Below are 23,379 nucleotides of genomic sequence, written 5' to 3'. Positions count from 1 at the left end.
TGAATAGAAAGGCAGGATATAATTCTCTAAAATAAATAAATTTATGGAGGAAAATCAATCCACAGGTTATTTATCATATTTCTACCCAACGTCTCTTCCCCTAAGAGTATCCAAGATGGCTTGGGTTATAAGTCATTATGACTGTATGCAACCTCTGGACTTTAAAGGCACCCTATCTGTGAATGCCAGATGGAAGGGAGTGATGACAGGATACAGTATCTTGTGGTCTTGAGTGTTCCTAGAGGCACCTGGAGAGCCACTCTGAGATACAGGACTAGCTGAACTAGACAGGCCCTTGGTTTGAGCCAGCAAAGCTCTTCTTATTATTGTGGGGTGTAGGGGTGTTGAAAGATATTAAGGCTGCCCAGTGAGTTTCCAGCAGAGCTGACATCTCACTCAAGACTTCCCATATTCTTCACTGCACAATACTACAGCAATCTGAAAGTTACACAGAGCTTCAACACACCAGAAATGAGCAAAAAAACCAGATGTACAGTATAAGTCCTTAAACTGTTAACAACACAAAAGAAAGGGTTTAGGCAGTGTGGGGATCAGCAAGGCTGATGCAGTGTTCCATTCCAGAAAGGTGCACCAGCAAGCAGTATGCATCTGCATCTCAGCAGCTTGGTGACAGTATCATTGCCAAGGGTTGGAGAACTTTGGGTGTGGAACTTTGGGTGTGGAGAACTTTCTGTAGAAAGACTGGCAAAGCTGAGCTGGGGTGAGAGATTTAAGGGAGACCACAAGAGGAGAAAGGGAAGTAGAAGTAAGAAGGAAGGGGAGGAAGAGAGAGAGAGAGAGGTAGAGAAAGGGTGAATAGAGCAGACAGACAAGATGGGGGTACAAAGAAGGGGTGAGGTACCTGAACAAGACACAGAGGTGGAGAGGAGGAGTAAGGGGGGAGAGACAGAACAGCAAGGGGAGAGGAAAGGGCAAGGAAGAGCTGGGGTTACTGGCAGATAAGGGCTATCAAGGAAACCAGAAGAGGCGAGAGAAAGAAGGACAGAGGAGGGAGTGATGCCATTGGAGCAACTGGAGAAAGGAGGAAGCCAAACAAGGAGAAAAGAAAAGGGTATCAGGAGGCCAAGGTCACCCAAAACTTTGAGGATAGACATGGCTTGGGAGAGAGCTCCTGCAGGGTTACAGCCGGTCCTTGGGCTGTGGCTGATTGTGACTCATCCATTAGGCAGAGGTACCTCATCAATTTTCAGGCCCTCAAGACTTCCTCATGACTTTCCTTCCCTGAGAAGGAGTTCCTTTGAGCAGACCGACAGAGAATTCCCAAAGCAAGCAGGGGTGTGTTCAGGCAAAGGAACTCCTTCTGAGGGAAGGAAAGGGGGGACCACACGGAAGCAAAGTGCAAGTGGCAAGGTGGGGCCTGAAGATGTACTCAGAAGGAGTTCACAAACTGAGTGTACAAGAGAAAACTCTGAATAAAGGATATCAAGAGGCAGCTGCCAATTTCTGTAATTTTGTTAGTTCCCTCTGCAATGTCCTACCTGACACCCTGTCAACCTGCTCCTTTGGGAGAAGTTACAGGGCTTCACAGGCCAATTATTTGGCAGCGCTACTTTTTTCCTTTATATGGATCTCTTTCCTAGCGTCCCTGTTCTCAACCTCCCCATTGCAGTGTTCGGACCTTAGACTGAGAGATCGTGACTTGCCCCAATCCCTGTGCTTTCAGGATGCGCACAGATACAGATCTGGCTCTCTACAGCCCAAAGTCAACACTTCACCATTACTCTTCACCAGCAACTGCCCCCCTCCTATTTATTTGGTAGCTACTTCCACTAGATTAACAGCTACTTGGATTTGTTTAGTGGTGGGTTGGGGCTGGGGATAAGAATAGGCCCTCAGTTTGGCTGTACTTGTCGTAAGAGGTGACTAAACAGCCACCGGGTAGATGGGACTCGTCAGCCTGGGAAGGCAGCTCATCTGAGAGAAGGAAAACTCTGATCCCAAACCTCCACTGCCTTGTGGCTACATCCAGTTATGGAAAAGGCTTCAGGAGTCAACCTTGAGGCAAAATCCGAAGCCGGAGTCCCTGAGGCAGTTCATGGCTGAACACAGTCATGTTCTGGCAACTCCTGCGACGCCGCTGGAACCAAGTGTACTGGCCTCTGCCTTTCCATTGGACCATTTCAGCAATGTGGAGAGGGGGGATTTGCTGCATGGGAAACAGTCTATCCTCCACATCTACTTTACCCAGGCTTCGCACACTGGAGAGGACACTCTGTTCCAGAACCACCATTCAGAGCGCAATACCAGAGTCTTCCGAGACTGAGGGATGCCAACAACAGGATTTGTTTAGGAAGAGCATTGGGAAATTACCTGAGAAACAGATGCTTTAAAGATAGACTGTGCCTTTCTACATGTTTTTTTTTTACCTTTTTTTACCCTGTTTTATGGATATCTAAAGATCAAAGGGAAATGATGAGTTAACAAGAGGGGCAGATCAGAGGACTAACAAGGATGACCTCTAACCACCTCCATCTTTACAGCAGGACAGACAGAGGCAGGTGCACCGGATTAAAATTTTTCTGAAGAGGGCTCCTCCTCTTCTATTTCCAGCAATTGACCAAAGTCAAGTCTCACTGAATGGCAGTTTCCGAAGATAATGTACACATAAAAAGAATCTAATTAAAGCTGATTGTTCTTAACAAAAGATCCCATTGTTCACTCCAGCCTCTCAGAAATGCTGTCACAATGAAACATGTAGCTAGTGAAGCTTTTTTAAAGAAACAAAAAACCACCAAATCCAGGTTAGGAATCCATGTTCATGGAAGTGGAAAAAGTCAGGTTTGAAGAAAATTCCTTAGCAAAAAGGATCCTTGCGGAAATTAAGAAAATTACTTCACAAAGTGATCACCCAAGGCTTTAAGGAATCAGTAAATATTTAGTAGCCCAGGATATGATAGCTCTACTAAGGATGAGGAAACATCTACAAACCCTACAGAGATCAAGTATTGAAAGGATTCACAGATGTGCCCTGCTAGATTAGACATTTCTGCTTTGAGCTGAGGAATAATGAAAAATAATGTCATGAGCAAGATTTGCATAACAGTTCTTCACACAGGATTGCCAGCTTCTGCTTATTTCTGCAAAATAAGTCTGATTTATTTTTCAACACAGTACAGTAAATCTGTGATGCCATGCATATAAAATGAAGCAAGCTCAACTGGCCTTCAAAGGACCTTCCTATAGGATGTCTTTTTGGGCAGGAGACTTACAGCCCAATCCTATCCAATTTTCCAGTGCTGGTGTAGTTGTGCCAGTGGGGTGTGCGCTGTATCCTGTGATGGAAGGGCAGTCACTGGGACTTTCTCAAAGTATGGGAACATGTGTTTCCATACCATGAGGTTGCATTGTGGCTACACTGGAGTTGGAAAGTTGGATAGGATTAGGCCCTTAGGTTGCAATTCTTACCACACTTTCCTGAGAGTAAGCCCCATTGAACAAAATAGGACTTACTTCTGAGTAGACCTGGTTAGGATTGTGCCCTTAGGCTGCAAATCCTATCCTCACTTCCCTGAGAGTAAGACCCTTTGACTATAATAGGGCTTACTTCTGAGTAGACAAGCGTAGGCGTCAGCTCTTAGGCTGCAATCTTATACACTCTTTCCTGGGAGTAAGCCCCACTGGGCACAATGGGATTTACTTCTGAGTAAACATGCCTAGGATTGCACTTTTAACTACCGGTACCTATGAAGCTGCCTTACTGAATCAAGCTTGGTTCAGTACTGTATATTCTTGACTGTCAGTGAGTCCAGAGTCCCAGGCAGAGGTCCAGCTCTGTTTCTAATATCCATTTAGTGAGAACTGCCAGGGGATGAATCTATAACTTTCTATGTGCAAGACACATGTTGTACCACATATGAGCTATGGTCTCACACCAGTACTTTTTAGTGTAAAGCACTCAGAAACTAAGGGCTGATTTCCACATTATGCAGGAAAACACAATAGCCAGGCTTGCTATTTGGTGAATACTCAATGTGCAGTGACCATTAATCCCACTTGACAACCCATTCCACACATATTCATTAAAACACATATGTCACATTCACACGTCACATTTTTTAGGTACAAAACATAATGAGGTCCTAAGAGGCCTGCCCTTCTTGTAGAATGAACCTGTTGCTACTCAATATTTTAACAGGAGTATACATTTCAGATGGAAAAGGATGAAGCTTTAAATAAAAGTGGTAATACTGAAGGAAACCACATTCTAGCCTGCACTGAAAGCTACTTGCAAAAATAACATTGACAAAAGTCAACCATACATCACTTGATGAGACAAGGCATGACAATTAATTGTCAGGATAACATAACTTTTCTCTTTAATTGCAATTTGGCTCTCACCTTGGTGTTAACAAGCAATTGCTTTGGCCAGTCTCAGCCAGCCTTTGGTGCTGCCTGCAGACACAACAAAGGTTGATTCACAGCATAGCTGTGAATACACAATACCTCTCTTAGTTCTCCTCTTGTCTCTATGCCTTTCTTGAATCAACACTTTATTAACATACCTGAAGTTGAACCCCCCCCCCCTTAATGTTTGCTTTCCTTCCTGGTACATGAATGCAAAGTTCATTAAGGACTCAGACCTTGAAAATCAAGCATTCTAAACCAGAATACAAGACTGATTTATAGCTCATCCAAGTTTTCTCCCCCCCCCTCCATCTAAGCAGAATGACCAGCTCATGCTTTGCACATGTTTGGTCCTAGGCTCCACCCACATCCCCAGGGCCAGAAAAGATCTGGGAAGGGTTTTGGAAAGCTGCCATCATTCTGAGGGTTTGGCTACTAGAGATGGGCAAATTCAGCACATTTGAGTCAACTCACGAGTCTCCACGTCCCTTAACTTGACTTGAAAACGAATCCTAATGGGTGGATTTTTCAAATCACCCAGAGCATCTTGGGAACGCTAAAAGACTCAAGTCCTGAGTCTTTTTGGTAAAAAAAAGTCCGCTGTGGCTCTGCCGAAAAAAACAGAGCTGCTGCCCGGGTGTGTGTGTGTTTCTCTTGAAACACTGCACTGAAGTTCCTGCCCATCCCATCACTAAATAAAAGCCTCCCCTCCCCTCCTCCCGCTCCTACTTGCTTGCAAAAACCCATTTGTCCCTATGGCCAAAACCCCCTTCCCCTGTCCATGAGGCTCCTCCTCTTCCTCTCCCTCTCCCAGAGGTAGAAAATCAGGTCACATCCTCTGGCTAAAGGATAGTACAAGAGACAAGAAGCACCTCCCTCTCCCGTGTTCTAGACACCTGCAGCACCTTCTGCAATTAGTTTCTTCTGCAACCCGATAACCAAACCAAAAAAATTAACCATTTCCCTCCACTCCCAGCCCATCTCTGCCTCCTGACTGAACATAATGTACCCTGTTGCTGCTGCTCGCGCAGATCTGAATGCCCAGCTTCTGGATCACTGCACGAGGTCTTTCAGGCGACATGAAAGTGGTGTAACATCAGAGTACACCCCCCAAGCTGTGTCTTGAGGACTTGAGTCACCCAAATCTATGGTGCTTTCCAAGTCAGTAGCCCCAGACTCGAGTGTCTGAGTACACATGAGTTAGCAAAAAATGAGTGTTTTCATGAATCTCTCGAGTCAATTGACTAGAGTTCCCAACCTTGGTGGCTAAAATTGCCAATGACTGGGAAAGCAATGAGGAAAACTAAGATGCAGGCCAGGTTCCCACAGACAAGTGCTGGAGGCACATGGTCAGTCTTGATCCACGTGGCAGAAACATTATTTCCAGAAAACACCCCACTTGCTGCTTCTGCTTCATCCTTTCTTTATAAGAGGCAACCAAAGGGGATTGCTCCCTCTTTCAGAGTGAGTGACAGTCCTGCTCAGAAGACTCTCTTTGCTGCCTTCCCCAGCACTTAGTGACAAGCACTGGTGTGTACTCTAGCCCTTGCCACTAAGCAGAAGGAATTTTACAAGACATTCAGCTTGAGTGAACACATTGTCTTTGACTCCTTATCTCCTGGCTGCAGAAGAGATTCCCCCCCCCCCAAAGGTGCTTATTAGCAACTAATTACCAACTAAATGTCTGCATTATTTCAAAAATTTGCCAGCATAATTTGACTTCCAGTTTTAATTTGCAAATTGTGTTATTTTGAAAACATACAAGTTAAGATAATGTAAATCAAGAACTACTAGTACTTATGCTTGGACTCTCAAGCGAAAAATCCTGCCCACTTAAAAAGGTATAGGGCTGGTATTATTTTTCTTTTTTTTCACTCAGTTTCAACAACAACTAGGAGGTGTTGCTTAACATCCAGAACCACCTCCTCCATTGCAAAGATTCACCACTTTTGAGGTGGGATAAAGTATCAAGAATGGAGATAATTGGAGACTGGATATTGGCAATTGCTCCCTGACTTTCGTTTTTCAAACCTAGGAAACCTGGCCCACACTTGGGACAAATCAACACTACAGATCTAATATACCACTACTACTTACGTAACATGTATATAGGAGTATAGTCAGGAAGCTAGGATGGAGAGGAAGTGGCTTGCCCAAGGCTGCCTAGTGAGTCCGTGACAGAGGGGAATGTTGAATTGGGGAAGCCCTTATTCTCTTAGGGCCCAATCCTATCCAACTTTCCAGCACTGGCACAGCTGCAATGCAGCCCTAAGGTGGTATTGGTATTGGCAACCTTCAGTCTCGAAAGACTATGGTATCGCGCTCTGAAAGGTGGTTCTGGCACAGCATCTAGTGTGGCTGAAAAGGCCAATCCAGGAGTGACAATCCCTTCCACACTGGGAGCAAGTGCAGTCTGTCCCTGGTCTGTCTCCCTGGCTATGGGCCTTCCTTCTTTGCCTCTTAGCCTCAGACTGTTGGCAAAGTGTCTCTTCAAACTGGGAAAGGCCATGCTGCACAGCCTGCCTCCAAGCGGGCCGCTCAGAGGCCAGGGTTTCCCACTTGTTGAGGTCCATCCCTAAGGCCTTCAGATCCCTCTTGCAGATGTCCTTGTATCGCAGCTGTGGTCTACCTGTAGGGCGCTTTCCTTGCACGAGTTCTCCATAGAGGAGATCCTTTGGGATCCGGCCATCATCCATTCTCACGACATGACCAAGCCAACGCAGGCGTCTCTGTTTCAGCAGTGAATACATGCTAGGGATTCCTATTTCCATACCTTGAGGAGACCTTTGGAACTGTCTCTCCACTGCAGAATTCAGTGTGTGGCCCACTGGCACAGCTGCACCAGCACTGGAAAATTAGATAGGATTTGACCCTTAGCCACTATACCGCACCAGCTTTAGAATGCTGCGGAGCTATGGCAAAAATTTGACGAACTGAATGGCTGAACATGACAAGTTTCCTACCAGTTTCCTAAATTATTTCAATTACAGTTCTAGCAAGTTTATAAGCAACCACACATCTGAATCCACCCTCCATCTTTTTCCCAATTGCTGCAAAAATTTTGAGCCAAGTTTTGTGGCATGTGTGGAAAAACATGTTATAGCAAGCTGCAATATTTCCTAGCCTTAACAGGAGTGTGTCACACTAACCAGATAATTTCTGGAAACTAAGGGTAGGTTTTGCTTTTGTAATGTACCAATTTACAATAAAATACGTTGTGTGAAAGTGTTTCCCAGAAGAGTTAATTCACCATCAACCCCCATGATTGGGGTTTTATTACCTTTTACTATGAAAGTGACTCACTACAAGCGCACAGGACTTGAAACAGATTTTCACCCAGAAAGTGATATAACAAAATATTTGGGGTGTGATGAATAATGTTGGTGTCCTAAGTTCCATTGCTGGAATAGACAGAATTGGCAAGTCTTTGTGCATTGTGTCTGAAAGGCACACCATGGCGGTAGAAATGAACTTCTTGATTCAAAGGTGAATGCAATGTTGTGCCATTACACCAGGGAGAAAACACTAAATCTGAACAATCCTAAAACAAAGTAGCTAACTGCAAGAAAAACAACCACTTCTACAAAAATGGAAGATGCAAACATTTAGTGAGAGGCTGGGAAGGAAAGGAAGGAGGCAGTAGTTGAAGATGCTTGTATTAAGTTCCCATTGATATTTTGCTATTTTAATTTTTTTTATTCATTTGTCTCTCCTTCCCTCCCATCTGAAAATTTAACAGTGCCTTGAAATTAACTGAATTCTTACAAATGCACAATTAAAAATTCAGTTTAACTAGGAGAAAAATGGCAAGGCAAAGGTAGGTTTAAGATGAAAATGAGTTCAGGTCCTAGACCTGGAACCTTTCTGTGTGATCAAAGCATGCTTTCAACTGCATTTTTAGCCTTTTCAAAATTCCTGATTGGGACAATTTCAAAATTCTCTCTAACAAATAACAAAAGTGCATGATCAAGGTTTGGGTCTCATGAATTAATTCAGTGATGTCAAGTCTCCATCACAGCAACTTTAAATATGCATTTCAAGTGATTTCAAATGGAACCTGCAAGTAAGTGTTCCTGGGATGTGAGCTACTGTGAACCAGCTGTTGCCATGGGATCTTTGGGCATATTGTGGAGCCCATATCAAATGTGACTGAAAATCTGAATACTAATAAGGGGATTTGGGATAGGAAAGATGGTGTCCATTATTTGCATATGATATTGAATTATTGCCTGCAATGTCCATGCTGCTTTTTTTGTCTTAGCATCAAGATCAAACACAGCAAATGTTCATTTGGCAGCTTCAGTGCAGAAATGAATGCATTTACTTAGGGCACAATCCTAAACCTGTCTACTCGGAAGTAAGTTCTATTGTGTTCAGTGGAACTTACTCCCAGGAAAGTGAGGATAGGATTGCAGCCACTAACCTAACCACACTTTCCTGAGAGTAAGCCTCATTGAACAAAATAGGACTTACTTCTGAGCAGACCTGGTTAGGATTGTGCCCCTAGTCTCAGAGACATCTTATAAAAACTATGGGTTCTGCCTTAGAATCATCTTTATTCAGTCACGTGATCAGTCACATGATCAGTGACTCATTTCTTACTATTGCATATTTATGGCTGGAAGATACTTCATTAGTGGTTTTCTGAGAGAGCCTGAAAGCTTATGAATAACCATAGAAATAAATGCAAACGGCTGAGATGCATGACTCTTCTCAATGGGTACCTGCTGTGTGGTTAGTAACAGATGAGAACTTTAGTTTTTGTTACAGAACAACCAGAATTCTGTGCATACATTTCACTTACAAACTGAATTAGTGAGCTTTCCTTTAGCCTTGGGATTAAGTAAACCACATAATCAAAACACATGCAGTCATGGTGAGTTGGATGTGCCAAGGAACCATCACAGACTGAACACAACATTCAGAATTGTAATAGTAGTGCAAATGCAATGGTCCAATTCAGATAATCCAACCATTTCATGGACTGGGAATGTAAGTTTAATGAGCTCTCTCGATGCCCAGATCAGGTGCAAAGCTGCAACACAACAATCCTGGATTAAGCCATAATTCCACGGTTTAACCAAACATGGGAGCTGCAGTTTCACTCTTTTAAACAAGGATATGAAATCAATATCAAATTCTGGTTTCATTATTGTGGTTTGTAAACCACAGCTAAACCTCAACTGCTGGGTTCAGACAACATGCAGAGCTGTGGCTTAGCTAACTAGGACTCCTTTGCATGCAAGCGGAGGAGGAGGGGGCGAAGGAGGGAGTATGTGCAAACACTTGTTCGGCTTGTGTTCTCCAGTTCAAACATGGATCCGAACCAGGCCTATGTCTGCAGTGCAAGCAGCCTATTCGTATAGCTCCAGCAGGTAATACATGAACAGAGCACAATGACTGTAACTTTAATTCTTATAAAGAATGGTTTCCAACAGTTTGGTTTCTATTTTATGCACTGGTGGTGGTGGGGGGTTCTAAGTTTTTCAGGCACCTGAACGCTTTGCTCTCGCTGCCCTGCAAGCGAGAAGAAGGGGCCACTTTATACTGGCATTCAGGCACCTGAAAAACTTAGCATTTTGTCCTCCCTCAAGGAATATCAGTGATTTTACAATCATAATAATTTGCTGTCTTGAAATGAAATCTAATTGTTACAGCAAGGGCTGATTAGGGTCCCTGGAATTCTGGCACAACACAGAGAGGTGGTGGTTGTGGGGATATTCAAAACATGGTATAACAGACTCCCTGCAATTAGAAGACTAGGACATCAGAAAGATTCCAGCCCCACCCTTTGCTGCTGTGCAGGATTTCTATTGGCAAGGAGTTTTTGAGGTAGAGAGCGTTTAAAAATGTGATTCCCTCACCTTTCAGACTGAAGTGGTGGAGTCCATTTAGCCACCTCCGCACCTAACTACCTAATTTGGCTACCTGTACTGACCAAAGACAGGAAAGAATAAAGGGAAAGGGAGAGTGGAAAAAAGAAGGGAGAGACTGGGAGAGAGTGCTATAAACATTGCATGATGGAAAGGGTTAAAGGAAAATGCTGCAGAATACCCATGCATAACCATGAACTCTGCATCTACTTCACAAGACATGTGCACCTGTCTAAACTGGCTGGTACCATTTATTTGCAGTTGGTAAACTTTTGAATTCCTAGTAATGTAAGGTGGAGGGGATAAAAAATACTTCATTGGTCTGAGGCCACTGTTGGAGCAACTATGTGAGAATGGGTTCTTGCATGACCTCACAAGTATTTAGAGACACACATTTTTTACATGAGAGCCAAAATGGTGCCAGTATCAGAAATATTTATCTATCTAGAACAGGGGCATCAAACTTGTTTCATACAGCGGGCTGAACAGCATTCATGATGCCTGCTGAGGGCTGGAAGTGATGTCATAAGGCAGGAAGTGATTAAGCAAGTGACCAGAAGCAAGCACTTTTTCTCACTTAGACACTCATTAGCTGCAAATGACAGAAAATATGATAAACTTGATCATATTTCCAAGATATGGGCAGCCCTTTCAGCAGTGGCACCCCAGTACAACTCAGCAACTGAGAGCAGCTGATAGTTGTGTTGGGAGAGCCCAGGGCTGGGTAAAGAGCTTCCAGGGGCTGCATCCAGAGCATATGCTTTTGGTATGTGCATCTCCCAGCCCCTCCCTTCAAATCCAAAGGAATTTGGTTTCCTTAATTGTGTGTGTGTGGGGGGGGGGGAGGGGAGAAATGGTTTATTTGAACTCTATATGCACTGATAAACCTGTATCAGTTTATCAGTGATAAGGAATATAATTAAGGAAATTAGCTTGAATATCCATTTCATGGAAGGTGCCAGGATATACACACACCAAGTCCTTCTGATTGGGAGCATCCTAGCGTGGCCAATGGCATTTTGAGAGGGATAGGAGGAGGAACAGCCTATACAGGCCAATGGCATTTGGAGATGGAGGAGGAACAGCCTATACAGGCTCTTCTTTCTTTCTCTTCTCCTAAATGTCAAAGGCATTACTTCAGGAACTGTTGCATATGACACAACAGTCATCCCAGGTGGGCCCATGGCACCAGCCCCACAAGACCCCAAGCTGTTTGCACTCTTTGAAACCATTGTATTCCTTGATAAACAAGTTTCTACGGCACACTCCTGAATTGAGAGAGGATCCACTGTCTCTTCAGAGAGGACAGAGAGCTTTCTGAGTCACAAATTACAAGGCTACTTCTGTGACATTTGTATGTTTTTTAAAAAAACCAAAAACTTTGACTTGAAAAACATATTTGAAGAACTTGTGGCATTTGGTGACCAGGGGTGAAATGAGGCCACTTTTTAAAAAACCTTTAAAAAAAAAAAGTCCCCCAAATGGAAAAAATGGTTCACAACCAAACTTCAAAAGGAAGAAAAAACATCTGTGCTGTTTGAAGTTTGAATGCCTTGTGAGCTTCCACCATAACCAAAGCCTCTGACTTTTGGAAAGCATGTGAACAGCAGCAGCAGCAGCAAAACCATCATGGGCCAGGGAGAATATTTCTGGAACAAGTCTTGCATGCTAACTTGTAGTTGTGCTTCTCAAATGAGTATGTGATTGCAGCTTAATTGGAAGGAAGGGCATGGGAACTTGAGTGACATGGTGAACTGACTCACTGCTGCACCAATACATCTCTGCCAACCCTAGAGGGGTGGAAGAAATTCTGCTTTCCAAGGATTTCAGGCTTGGGTTGAGATGGAAGCTTCATATAAACTGTAAGAGGGAGTCGTTTGCTTTGTAAATTGTTTTATATTCCATGTTTACATGATCATAATTTATCATGATTTATTATGCACATCATGATTTATTGTCTTGTTTTGTAGACTGTAATATATTTTGAGTATCATGGAACGAAAACATTCTGTAAAGAAATCTGAACAAGAACAACAAGTCTTGAATTGATGAATGCACAATTCATTTGAACTACTCTTCACCAAGACTTCTTTATTAGCCTAGAGGTTTATTTCAATCAGTCCTGTGTTCCGGGGCAAAGGTCCGCGATGGCACCCCCCCCACAGGCTTTCGCCGCCCCCACACACAAATCCCCCCCATTCACCTGAGCCTCACAAAGCCTCGCATGACCTAAGGATGAGTTAGGGAAGCCTCTCTGAGGTTCCCTGATGCTATAAACTGTGCTTCTGGGAAACGGGAAACACAGTTTCCAACCCCATCGGGAGCCGCAGAGAGGCTTCCTCAGGGTCCTACAGCTTCAAGCCGGAGCATCTGCCCCATAGAATATAATGGGAGGCCTGCAACTGATTTCAATAATGGGTCTCAGTCCTGGAATATTCAAAGTCATAAAAGTGCCTGTGGGTACATGCAAAGTGCATTACATCTTGCCAGTGAATGACCATGAGCAGTCCCCATACCCTAGGCATTAAATATAAAGGATTCCAGGACCCATGACTTCCAGACAATCTTGAAGCCTGCACCTTTTTTCAAAATGAAGCTCTGCACTCAATAGAATTGAGAGTGAGAAAGAGTAAGTACAAGAGCAAAAAAGTAACTGGCTACCCACAGAATAATTCTCTGGTGCAGTGTTTCTCAAAGTATGGGTTGGGACCTACTAGGTGGGTTGCGAGCCACTTTCAGGTGGGTGCCTATTCATTTCAATATTTTATTTTTAATATATCAGACCTGATGCTACCATGATATGTGGCTGCATTTGGGGAAATGTTACAGATCTGTACTTTTAACAGGTTACTCTGTATATGCTTTTAACAACGATAGTCAATGGGACTTACTCCTGGGTAAGTGTAGGTAGGATTGTTAAAAATCTTCCTACTTGATGATATCACTTTGGTCATGACATCATTTCCGGTGGGTCCCAATGGATTCTCATTCTAAAAAGTGGGTCCCAGTGATAAACATTTGAGAACCACTGCTCTGGTGTATTTAAATTAGTGGAGTCAGCAAGCCTTGTACAATATTCCAGATATTCTGGGTCAATTAGTAACTAGAACCAAACAGTATCATATGAAAGAGCAACATCTATACCAGAGAGTCAAACCATTACACTTTCTGTTTCATTTCTGGTTCAACTTTATCCGTGACTGAAGTTGTTCAAGTTCAGACCAGTCATAGTTTGATAAGTAGTCCTGCTCTGGTTGGTGCAGGAAAATTTGCTGCCAGTCTCAGTTTCAAACTCTGGTTGGAAGCCACATAGGGGGGAAAAAGATAAGTATCATTCAGATGACTATGAAGCTGGCACACCACTGCCCTTTCCACCATTTTATACAAGGGAAGTTTGAAATTGGCTTGTAATTATTTAAATGAGAAGGGTCCAGAGAAGACGTTTTTAAGCTGGACTCTAACAACCTCTTTTAATGTACCATGTATGGAATTTTTCACTCCCTCAAGAGACATAAGAACATAAGAACAGCCCCACTGGATCAGGCCATAGGCCCATCTAGTCCAGCTTCCTGTATCTCACAGCGGCCCACCAAATACCCCAGGGAGCACACCAGATAACAAGAGACCTCATCCTGGTGCCCTCCCTTGCATCTGGCATTCTGACATAGCCCACCTCCAAAATCAGGAGGTTGCGCATACACATCATGGCTTTTACCCCGTAATGGATTTTTCCTCCAGAAACTTGTCCAATCCCCTTTTAAAGGCGTCCAGGCTAGACGCCAGCACCACATCCTGTGGCAAGGAGTTCCACAGACCGACCACACGCTGAGTAAAGAAATATTTTCTTTTGTCTGTCCTAACCCGCCCAACACTCAATTTTAGTGGATGTCCCCTGGTTCTGGTATTATGTGAGAGTGTAAAGAGCATCTCCCTATCCACTCTGTCCATCCCCAGCATAATTTTGTATGTCTCAATCAAGACATTGATTATCTTCTGGTTCCAGGTCACCACCCCCTTTCAGAAAGCTTTTATTAGCCTTCTATACATACACTGAATGAGCAACATGTGGTACATATAACTCTAAGCTCTGTGACCACACCCTTGGTTGTCCGGATCCATCAGATGGGAGCAGGCCAACAACTAGCCTACCACAGAGGTTAAGAAAGATTAAAACAAAACTAACTTTCTCTGGGCAATTGTCTACCTGTGATTTGGGTATACCCCAAACCAAGATCCTTTTCTTTCAACCCAGAGGCAATAAAACAGATTATATTACCTGCCACATGTGTCAGGCAAACAAAAACCAACAACAGATGTGCTCATGGTAGCCACAAAATCCTCAAATCCTATTACATAGGCTTCAGCATGGAAGCTCAATATACCCAATACCATAAGCCTAAGGGACCTCAACATCACCTCCAAGACCAGCACAATGTCAGCAAACACAATGTTGTAGCTGCAACATAAAGAGGACAGCCTAAGGCTGGAGAGAGAGCAAGAATTTGCATGGCACTGCAAACTGGTGAAGGGCCACAAACTCAGCAATGCTGAAGCATCCAAGGTGGTCAGAGATGGCATAACAGAATTCTGTGTTGGAACAAGTCATCTCTTTCAAGTTATAGGGGCCCACTAAATTCCTGCACTGAAATAATAATACCACCACCCAGTTAAGACAAATACCCATAAATGCATCAGGCATTGCTTCTTCCAGGAAAATCTGTGTAATGATTAAGTGTTTCAGGTGCTGCTCTACAAAAGTTGGACATTATTGCATGCCTAGAAGCAGGACTTAACATGCATGGCTGGAGGATGAAACACTGATGGCTTCAATCAGCCCTCAGGATCATTTTGCATCCCTGACCAAAAACTGCCATTTCCAAGGAGGGATTCCAGAGAAGGATTATTCAAGCAATCCATCACTTATTTCAGTCAATTTGAGACCATTTCTTTTAAGAGCAGTGCTTCGGTGCCATAAGAGAAGCTGATACAGCAGTGGCCTTAACATTCCTCGGTCATTGCATCACTCTAATCACCTGCCTTGAGACGTCTCTTTGACCTGCCTTGCCCTGTCTACCAGCAGGAACTGCTGCGTTAGCACAGTTTTATGATGTTTAGTGCTTATTTAATGGAAACTGTGAGGCAGCAAAAACCATATTTGCACTAAGGGAATTGGCTGCCTGCAAACAGCTTGATGCACAAACTTTGCAGGCACCATTTCAAAAAGTCTCATTGACCAACTGGCCTCCCCATAGATATCTGCTCTTTAGCGTTGATCAGTATGGGGAAAAGTTGTTTCGGCAAAAGGAATTGCTGAAAATGAAGAAAGGAAACATCCACCAATCAGAGTGAAGAGAGCCAATTTAACCTGTTTTCATAACTGTTGTTTTTTTTCCTCGTTTGCAATTGGAAAAGTTGGATATGGTTGTGACCACTGGAAATTTTCTGGCAGGCACAGGGATGCAAAGGAAGAAATGTGTGCGTTGAAGCATGGACTTCAAATGCTATAAGGCACTGGTTCCCAAACTGGTGGGTCATGACCCCCCAGCCAGGGAAGCACTTATCAATCCCCAGGGATCAGGGAAGACAGCAATTCAATCCCCAGGATCCCCTGGGGGGGGGTCTGGGGAGCCCTCCACAGAGCTCCCCAAGCCTCTGTAAGTGTGAAAAAAGAAAAAAAAACAGGTACTTCCAGTTTTCGCTATACTTGCAGAGGCCTGGGGAAACCTGTGGAGGGCTCCCTGGACCTCCCAGGACTCCTGCACTGGCTGGAGGTAAGTGAAAAAAAAACCCTCCCGTCCCCAGCTGCAGCTCAATCCTGGGGATTGCGTTGCTGTACTCCCCCCACCCCAGCAAATACTTATGTGGTTCCCTCCTCCTAAAGAGGACTTTGGGAATCACTGGTATAAGGGAGTGGCCTTGGGGCAGATCACATAATTTAATTACCTTCCTCATCCCCATTCTCACTGTGAAAAAAATTGTTGGACCACACTTCCACATGGCAATCCCAGCACTAGGTAGGACAGATACTGCATTTTCGTAGGTCTAAAATACAGTACTGTGCCTCCAGTGCTGGGAAAGAAAGATACTCTCCACAACAAAAAAGCATCTATCCTGCACGTAACAGATCAATAATAAATGCTTACTTGCCTTAAACTTTAAAGGCATGGTAAGGTCTAGCTGGAAAGCAAGAGTCAGCCATTTTCAGGGCTTGACTGCAGCCATGCAGATATTTTGACCCCCTGTTATTAATATGACTCTTTGAGATCACAGTAGATGGAATATTTTTAACTCCCAAGCCTTGCCAAGACACACAGAATACTTGCAAGCGGATCCTGTATTAGGTAAAGCAGGCACAGCAGCAGCTCACTTAATCTGCTGGGGACAGGTGTTGCCAGTTGAAGGAAAGATATTCATCATTTTAGACGTCAAGGAAAGAAACCTTGAGCTCAACTGTTCACAACACCAGGCTCCCTTAAATACTTAAAGATTGTTTTACTGATCTCCTGAGGAAGGGGATTTAAGATGAGAGACTGCCTTGTTTAGATGAGGAGGGAAGCCCGAGTAGATAAAAATCCCTTTTTAATTAGGGATGATTTTTAAAATGAAAGCATAGAGGGACTTTGAAAAAAATCTAAAACAGCACAACACACAGGGTATGCTGGAAAAACACTCTACATTTAATTTGAGATGGGCTTTCTATGTTTTCAGAATTTTCTCTAGCTACGCTGGAGACACAGCAAGGTTTATCATCTTCAATATACTTACACAGGTTATGCTAATAGACTGTTAAAAGAACCTTCAGGAAATGGAATGGATCCATGCCTGCAGTGAACTCTGTATGAAAAAGGTCTGTGCCCCCGAAAAGCAGAATAAAAACCTTTGCTGTCCTTCCCATCTGGAACTTCAACATAGAACATCTATATGACACCACCTATTTTTCTGTGTTCAAACTGCAATACAAAACCCACCTCTTCCACAGACCGAACAGAGAAAACCTGCTCATTACCACAAAGAATGGAAACCCTAAACAGCAGTCAGAATACCAGAAAACTGTTCCTAAGGAACCTGAATGTGAAAGAGGGGTCCTCAAAATCTGCTGGTTCCAACTACTTTGAAGTGAAGAGGGCATGAATCAAGGACAAGCTGGAGAGATCATGGACTTTGTCTAAACAGGAAACAGAATTTCAGCCAACATCAACTGTAATGAAAAGTTAAACCATGGCACCTTCCAGACATGTACTTCCTGCTTGAGTATCCCTGTCTGCTGTACGTCACTGAGACACATTTGCAAGGGTTCAGCAACAAGCTCTAAATATTCTGGAGATTTACTGATAGCCTTGCCTTCCAGCTGCCCCATATCAAGTGAAAGGCTAAGGATTTGTACAGAGCAGCTCTTCCTCTAACTTTCAAGAAGCCATTGCCCTGACTCATGCGATGGGCATGTAAGACTGTAGGGGAATGCCAAGTGTCGTCACTTTATTAACTGAGAGTCTAGGTTTTATATTTGAGTCACCTTTTTAATCAGAATTATCTGTACTTCCTGTTCTTTCTGGCAGGGCACTGCTGTTACATCTTGAATCACTCTTTAAAAATGACGTTCTAGTCAAGGCTTTTAACAAAATGGTAACTTCATATATTGTTGACACTAGCATGGTATGGTATAAATGCACACTGCCTAACAAATAGTATGAAACTAGAGATCTAAGATCCCTATACACAAGGATCAGGCCACTGCTACTGCACAGAAGACCAGCACATGCCACATCACTACCAGGATCCATCACAAACATTTAGTTCAGGGGTCTCCAAACAGGGCCAAATCCGGCTCTCCACAGGATTTTATCCAGGTTCCCTAACCTCTCAGGGCTAAAAATAACTCAAAAGACACACTTCCGGGTATATACTGCACTCAGCACCTCTAGTGGCTGAATGAGATACATAATGATGCCGAGAGACCTGGAATATAATGTTCATTAAACTTAAAATGGAGCAGAAACTGAGACAAAAAACTTTGAGATTTGCGTCACAGGTTGCTTGATGCTTTTCCAAAACCCATTCCCTTCTTCCTGTGCAAGTCAATTTTGTCCTCTGCTCCTCTCCTCCTCCCACCCCCATTCACTTAGTGTATTCAATCACCCGTTCTCTGTGTATTTATTATTTATTTATTTTCCAGCCCTCAACATTGTGTCAGATACACAATGCAGCCCTTGTGCCAAAAGGTTTGGAGTCCCCTGATTTAGTTGATCAATTTACTCATTAAACCAATTAAAGTCTGAAGCCACACTAGCAACCAATCAGTGCTTATCTGTGTAATCCTTACTCAAAATACATTTAAAGATGATTGGATTCTTCTTGCACCTTAACATGGATGGGAATGCATATCGCATAATATGGTTTACTGGGGCCATTAAGGGTTATTTGTCAATAAGAACAAATTCTAAATTGATCAGATGTTGGTTCAGGTACTAGAACTCATTTTGATTTGTGTGCATAAAGGCAGGGAGTTGAGCCATTAGTTAGTTCCATTGTGCTCTGCAGACGGAGGACAAATAGTCTTGCAGAATAATCCCCAATGGTTTTTCACTTCTTTTAGTCTCAAAGTCAATAACCAAACAGGATTTTTTCATTAGAATAGATTCATATATCAGACAGATAATTTATGATTAGAAGAAATGGACATACTGAAATTTTATCAGTTTCTTGTGGACTATTTAGACTTCCAAGTTCAGTTACTTCCTCTATTCCATTGTTGTGCAGTACAGGAGAATTGTTTGGAAACAGATACCTCAATGTAAATTGTACCCACCTTGTTATTTATTGGGGAGCTATCAGTTCCACCAAGAGTTTTTTGCCCAGATGGAGGCACTTGGTAAATATCTTGACCCTGAAGTCCATGGCCAGTAGGTACCTGGTAGATTGCCTGATTCACATAAGACGGTGGCACTTGGTAGACTGGGTCCCGAGGAGAAGCATGTGCACTCGGTACTTGGTAGATCTTTTGTTGGTTCAAGGGTTGATGAACGGATCCTGAATGTGGCATATCTTGGTTAGAGTGACTCTCTTGAACAGGGCCTACCAGAAGTTTCACACGGTTGCCAGGGACAATGCCTTGTCGTCCATGCAAAGAGCAGAGCCACCATCCTTCCAGTCCTTCTGTATTCTGTTCTATCACTGTTAAAATGTCACCTTTGCGGAAGGCCAACTCCTCTGCACACTCTGGGACATTATCATAGAGGGCTCTTGCCATAAGATTCTGTAGAGCAAACAGAGAGAAGAGAAATCTAAGCATATATTCAATTCAGTTAGTCCTTGATTCTTTTAAAAGAATATGAACAGAGAGTGAGGGAGGGAGAAGCACCATTACACAAACAAGGATAAAATAAACTACATTTTGCACCTGAGGGAGAGTCAAAATGGCACTATCTATCCCAACATACTAAGAGCCCAATTCTGTCCTTCCCTTCCCTCTGCTGGTGCAAACACTGTAAAATGGACACACTGTATCCACTGGGGGGAGGAAGAAATCCGGAAGCTTCTGCAGGGAAAGATTTAAATCCCCTTACCCCTGTATAAGTCACCTGACCCGCAATGGGTCTCCTCAGAATCTGTGTGCTAGTGATTTTGCTAGTGCAAGTCCAAGGAGAGAAAGGGGCTGGGGTCAGCAAAAATGGGGGATAGGATCCAGCGTGTGCCACCACTGCCAGATCCCCCCCTCTCCTCTCCACTCTGTCCCCTCCCATGTTGTTTCACCCCCTTCACACCCCTGACCTGTCCTCCCCCACCCCTCCCACCTCTCCTGATGTCTTACCTGCTTCAGCAGAAGAGCTGGCAATGAAGGTTGAAAGGTTGCAGCCTTCCTGCCAGCCTCCTGGCAGTGCGCTACGCAATGCGCCACCAGTAGGCACTTTACAACTGCTTTCCAGCAGTCTCCAGCAGTGGAATGCGTGTTCCGTTGCTGGCTGAAGCCCACTGGATTGGGCTGTAAGTTTCCTACTTATGGAGTTGTTAGGTTTCAGAGATATGTTTGTAACTTGAAACCAACCTAAGTCAGAACAGCTAGTTCTTGCAGGTCCAGCATTATCACTCCTGCATGGAAGCACCAGTAGAGGACAGACTGTGCGTGTGTGAAAGCTCCTGTGTAGTCATCTGTAACTCAGGCATCTGTAAGTTGAAGAGCATGTGTACACCTTTGGACTGGAGCTAGAAAAATAAAATGTCCTTTGGATCTGCTGTCCAAATCAACTACCTCACACAGCCTGACACTCCTGCCTTGAGGAGAAAAAAATTAGTGGTGCCATTTCTCCTAGGGAACAAGGGTCTTTGCAACTTTCACAGGCAAACATTAAGCAGCTTAAACTAAAGTCTGAAAAGGTTTTTAGACTGAAATACATTCATCTCTCATTAAGAAGTAGGATCAGTGCCCCCCACCATTTTAAACACAAATAACAGAGAAGATAAGCCGTATAATGTACCCTCACTGCTCAGTGAGAATTCATCTGAGTTTGGTTTTTTAGATCTTTGCCTCTTAAGAGTGACTTTAAGGCTCAGTCATCACTTTATCCTGGTAGCAAAGGAGACACTGCAACATTACTTGTTCCTGCGCCACCATGGTAACAAGAGAGGCCTGGACCAGACAGGAGGCCTCCACATGGTGGCTCTTCTCCATGCCAGCGTCAACCCTAAGGGAAATGAGTGGGCCCTGACATAAGGAGGGACTCAGCATGGATTTTTTCCATGTTGTCCCAGGCTCCTCATATTACCAGACAGAGTGGGAAGAAGCAGCACTGCTGCAAACTCCATGTTCCCAAAGTAATGCAAGCACCAGGCCAGACTTGCATCCATGACGGAACACTCTGGCTTTCAGTCTCCTTATAAAATGGTAAGGCAAGTCTACCCATACTTCTCTAAAAATATGCTGTCTCCATTCTCAGACAAAACATGCTTTGCTTCTTTCTCTTTTCTGTATACATGGCTGTCTGGCACATTCAGTACTAAGGTTGTCGGCCAAACTAGGCGTTCAGGGGAAAGCAGACAAGCTGTATAGGCTGTCATTCTTGGAAGCCTTCACAAAGGCCCGGAACACTTCATTTCTTGGCTCAGGTGATTACAACAAAGCACACTGGCAACCAAAGGCATTCACAGCACAGATAATTAGAGATGAATTGCAAGCTATCAAAAATTAGGAGGGAAAATGCATTTGAAGTGCTGAAATACACATACGCAGCACATAGAAACATAAGCAAGTTAGTCTGTGGCTTCTGCTGAGTCTTTCAAAAACTGGCAGTTTATTTCACATGTGAGCTACAACCATGGCAATTGATTTTTCAAGTAAAACACCAATAGCACATTACAAAATTTCCATGTCTTTTCCCCCTACCAGCTCAAACCATCTTAACACAGCCTCACTTTTGGGAATCGGACTTAGACCTGGAAGATTCAGGTTCAAATTCCCACTCAGTCATGAAGTTTTCCTGGGCGACCTTGGGCCAGTCACCATCTCTCAGCCTCACCTACTTCACAGGGTTGCTGTGATGTCAAAAGGAGGAGAGGAACCATGTACACCACCCAGAGTTCCAAGGAGGAAGGGTGGCATAAAAATGTGAAAAACAATCAATACAGAAAGATTAGTAAATTAAACGTGTTGATTCAGTGTACTTTTCAGAGCAATGAGCTATGAGAACCTGGCTTTGGAATTTTTTTCTTGTGGACCAGTGTGACCATCTGAAATTTTTATGGATCACTCTAGAGGTTCATTTTTGCAAAACATATTTTCTCTCATTGCACCACAACCCCTTTGTTATAAAATTTAAGGGGTAGAAGGCAAAAGATTTTCCTTCCCCAGCTCTTTCAAGATTTTCCAACTTGTTAACTCATTTAATTCAAGAATCAACAACAAAACAGCTCCGAGATTTCAGATCATTTATATTATCCCCCTGAATTGGACTGTTGATAAGAAACAGCCAATTTTCTGCTGCTAGAGTATCTCCTTGATTTGGTCCACGAACCAAATTTACATCCAGTACATAAAAATGGTCTTAGAAAGAAAACAGAAATTAAGCTATCAATTCTACTTAACACTTTAACCCACTGTTAAGCCAATGTATTCCTTCTTTTGAGAACTTTGTTCACTTGTCCTTGGGCTAGATATGGGTAGAACACACCAGTTTCTGTAGCCTCAGTTTTATGGGGAAGTGATATAACCTGTAAGTACCAAGACTGACCACCTCTGACCTTCTCCAGCCCAATGTGCCAGATCCTTATTTTGCAGCTGCGTAGACAACAGACAGAAAGACAGTTTGAGTGATCAAGCAGAACCATTCAGGTTTCCAACATTTAATTGGAACAAATGAACTGAATCCAGCAGCAGAAAAATTAAAGTGACAAAAATGTCAGCAATAATTTTAGGTGCTACTAACAAGAAACACAAAGGCGAGTAAAAATAAATCAAGAAGAGCTTCCCTTTCTCCCATTACTTAGGTAGAGAGAACCCAGTCTTGGTTGCAGGACTCAGATGCATCCTACCTTTATGCTCTGGTTTACCATGCCTTTTCGATCACAACCATAAGGCTCAGAACCATTTTTTACATGAACATTAATGAAGCTCAGAGTTGTTGGCAACCTTCAGTCTTGAAAGACTATGGTATCGCGCTCTGAATGGTGGTTCTGGAACAGCGTCTAGTGTGGCTGAAAAGGCCAATTTGGGAGTGACAATCCCTTCCACACTGGGAGCAAGTGCAGTCTGTCCCTGGTCTGTCTCCCTGTGCAGTGCGGATTCTGAGCCAACAGGTCCACCACTGATATGGTATTCTCCCTTAGACAACTGCAGGAGAAATGCAGGGAACAACGACAGCCACTCTTCATAGCCTTCAAAGAAGCTCAGAATGAATATACGCGTACAAAATGTGTACTTATAGCACATCATTTTCCCTCTGTCATTTCCTTGGCTCTGATGGCAATTATCACTAACTGGCCTAATTCTTCAACACTGCTTTGTTCTCTGTTGAACTCCTCCAGATTTCAGTTCCTGGAATCCTGTGTATTTTTACATATATGCTACAATTTCCAAGCCAAATACTGTGCAAATTTCACTCTGCTTAGAAAAATAATTGTCCAAGAAACGTCAGAGTCATTTGGGCACTAT

General features: G+C 43.4%; 1 protein-coding gene across 1 annotated transcript in view; it reads right to left on the bottom strand.

The window, feature by feature from the left end:
• NEDD9 (neural precursor cell expressed, developmentally down-regulated 9) overlaps positions 1-23,379 on the bottom strand; it is a 69,484-nt gene that overhangs the window by 21,105 nt on the left and 25,000 nt on the right. Inside the window, exon 2 of the mRNA XM_066623964.1 lies at positions 19,045-19,491. Within this exon, the coding sequence (XP_066480061.1) occupies positions 19,045-19,491 (447 nt within the window). The remainder of the gene's footprint in view (positions 1-19,044; positions 19,492-23,379) is intronic.

This window comes from Tiliqua scincoides, chromosome 4 (assembly GCF_035046505.1).
Source record: "Tiliqua scincoides isolate rTilSci1 chromosome 4, rTilSci1.hap2, whole genome shotgun sequence".
In the NCBI taxonomy this organism is placed as follows: Eukaryota; Metazoa; Chordata; class Lepidosauria; order Squamata; family Scincidae; genus Tiliqua; species Tiliqua scincoides.
This window is presented reverse-complemented; position numbering and strand designations above follow the sequence as displayed.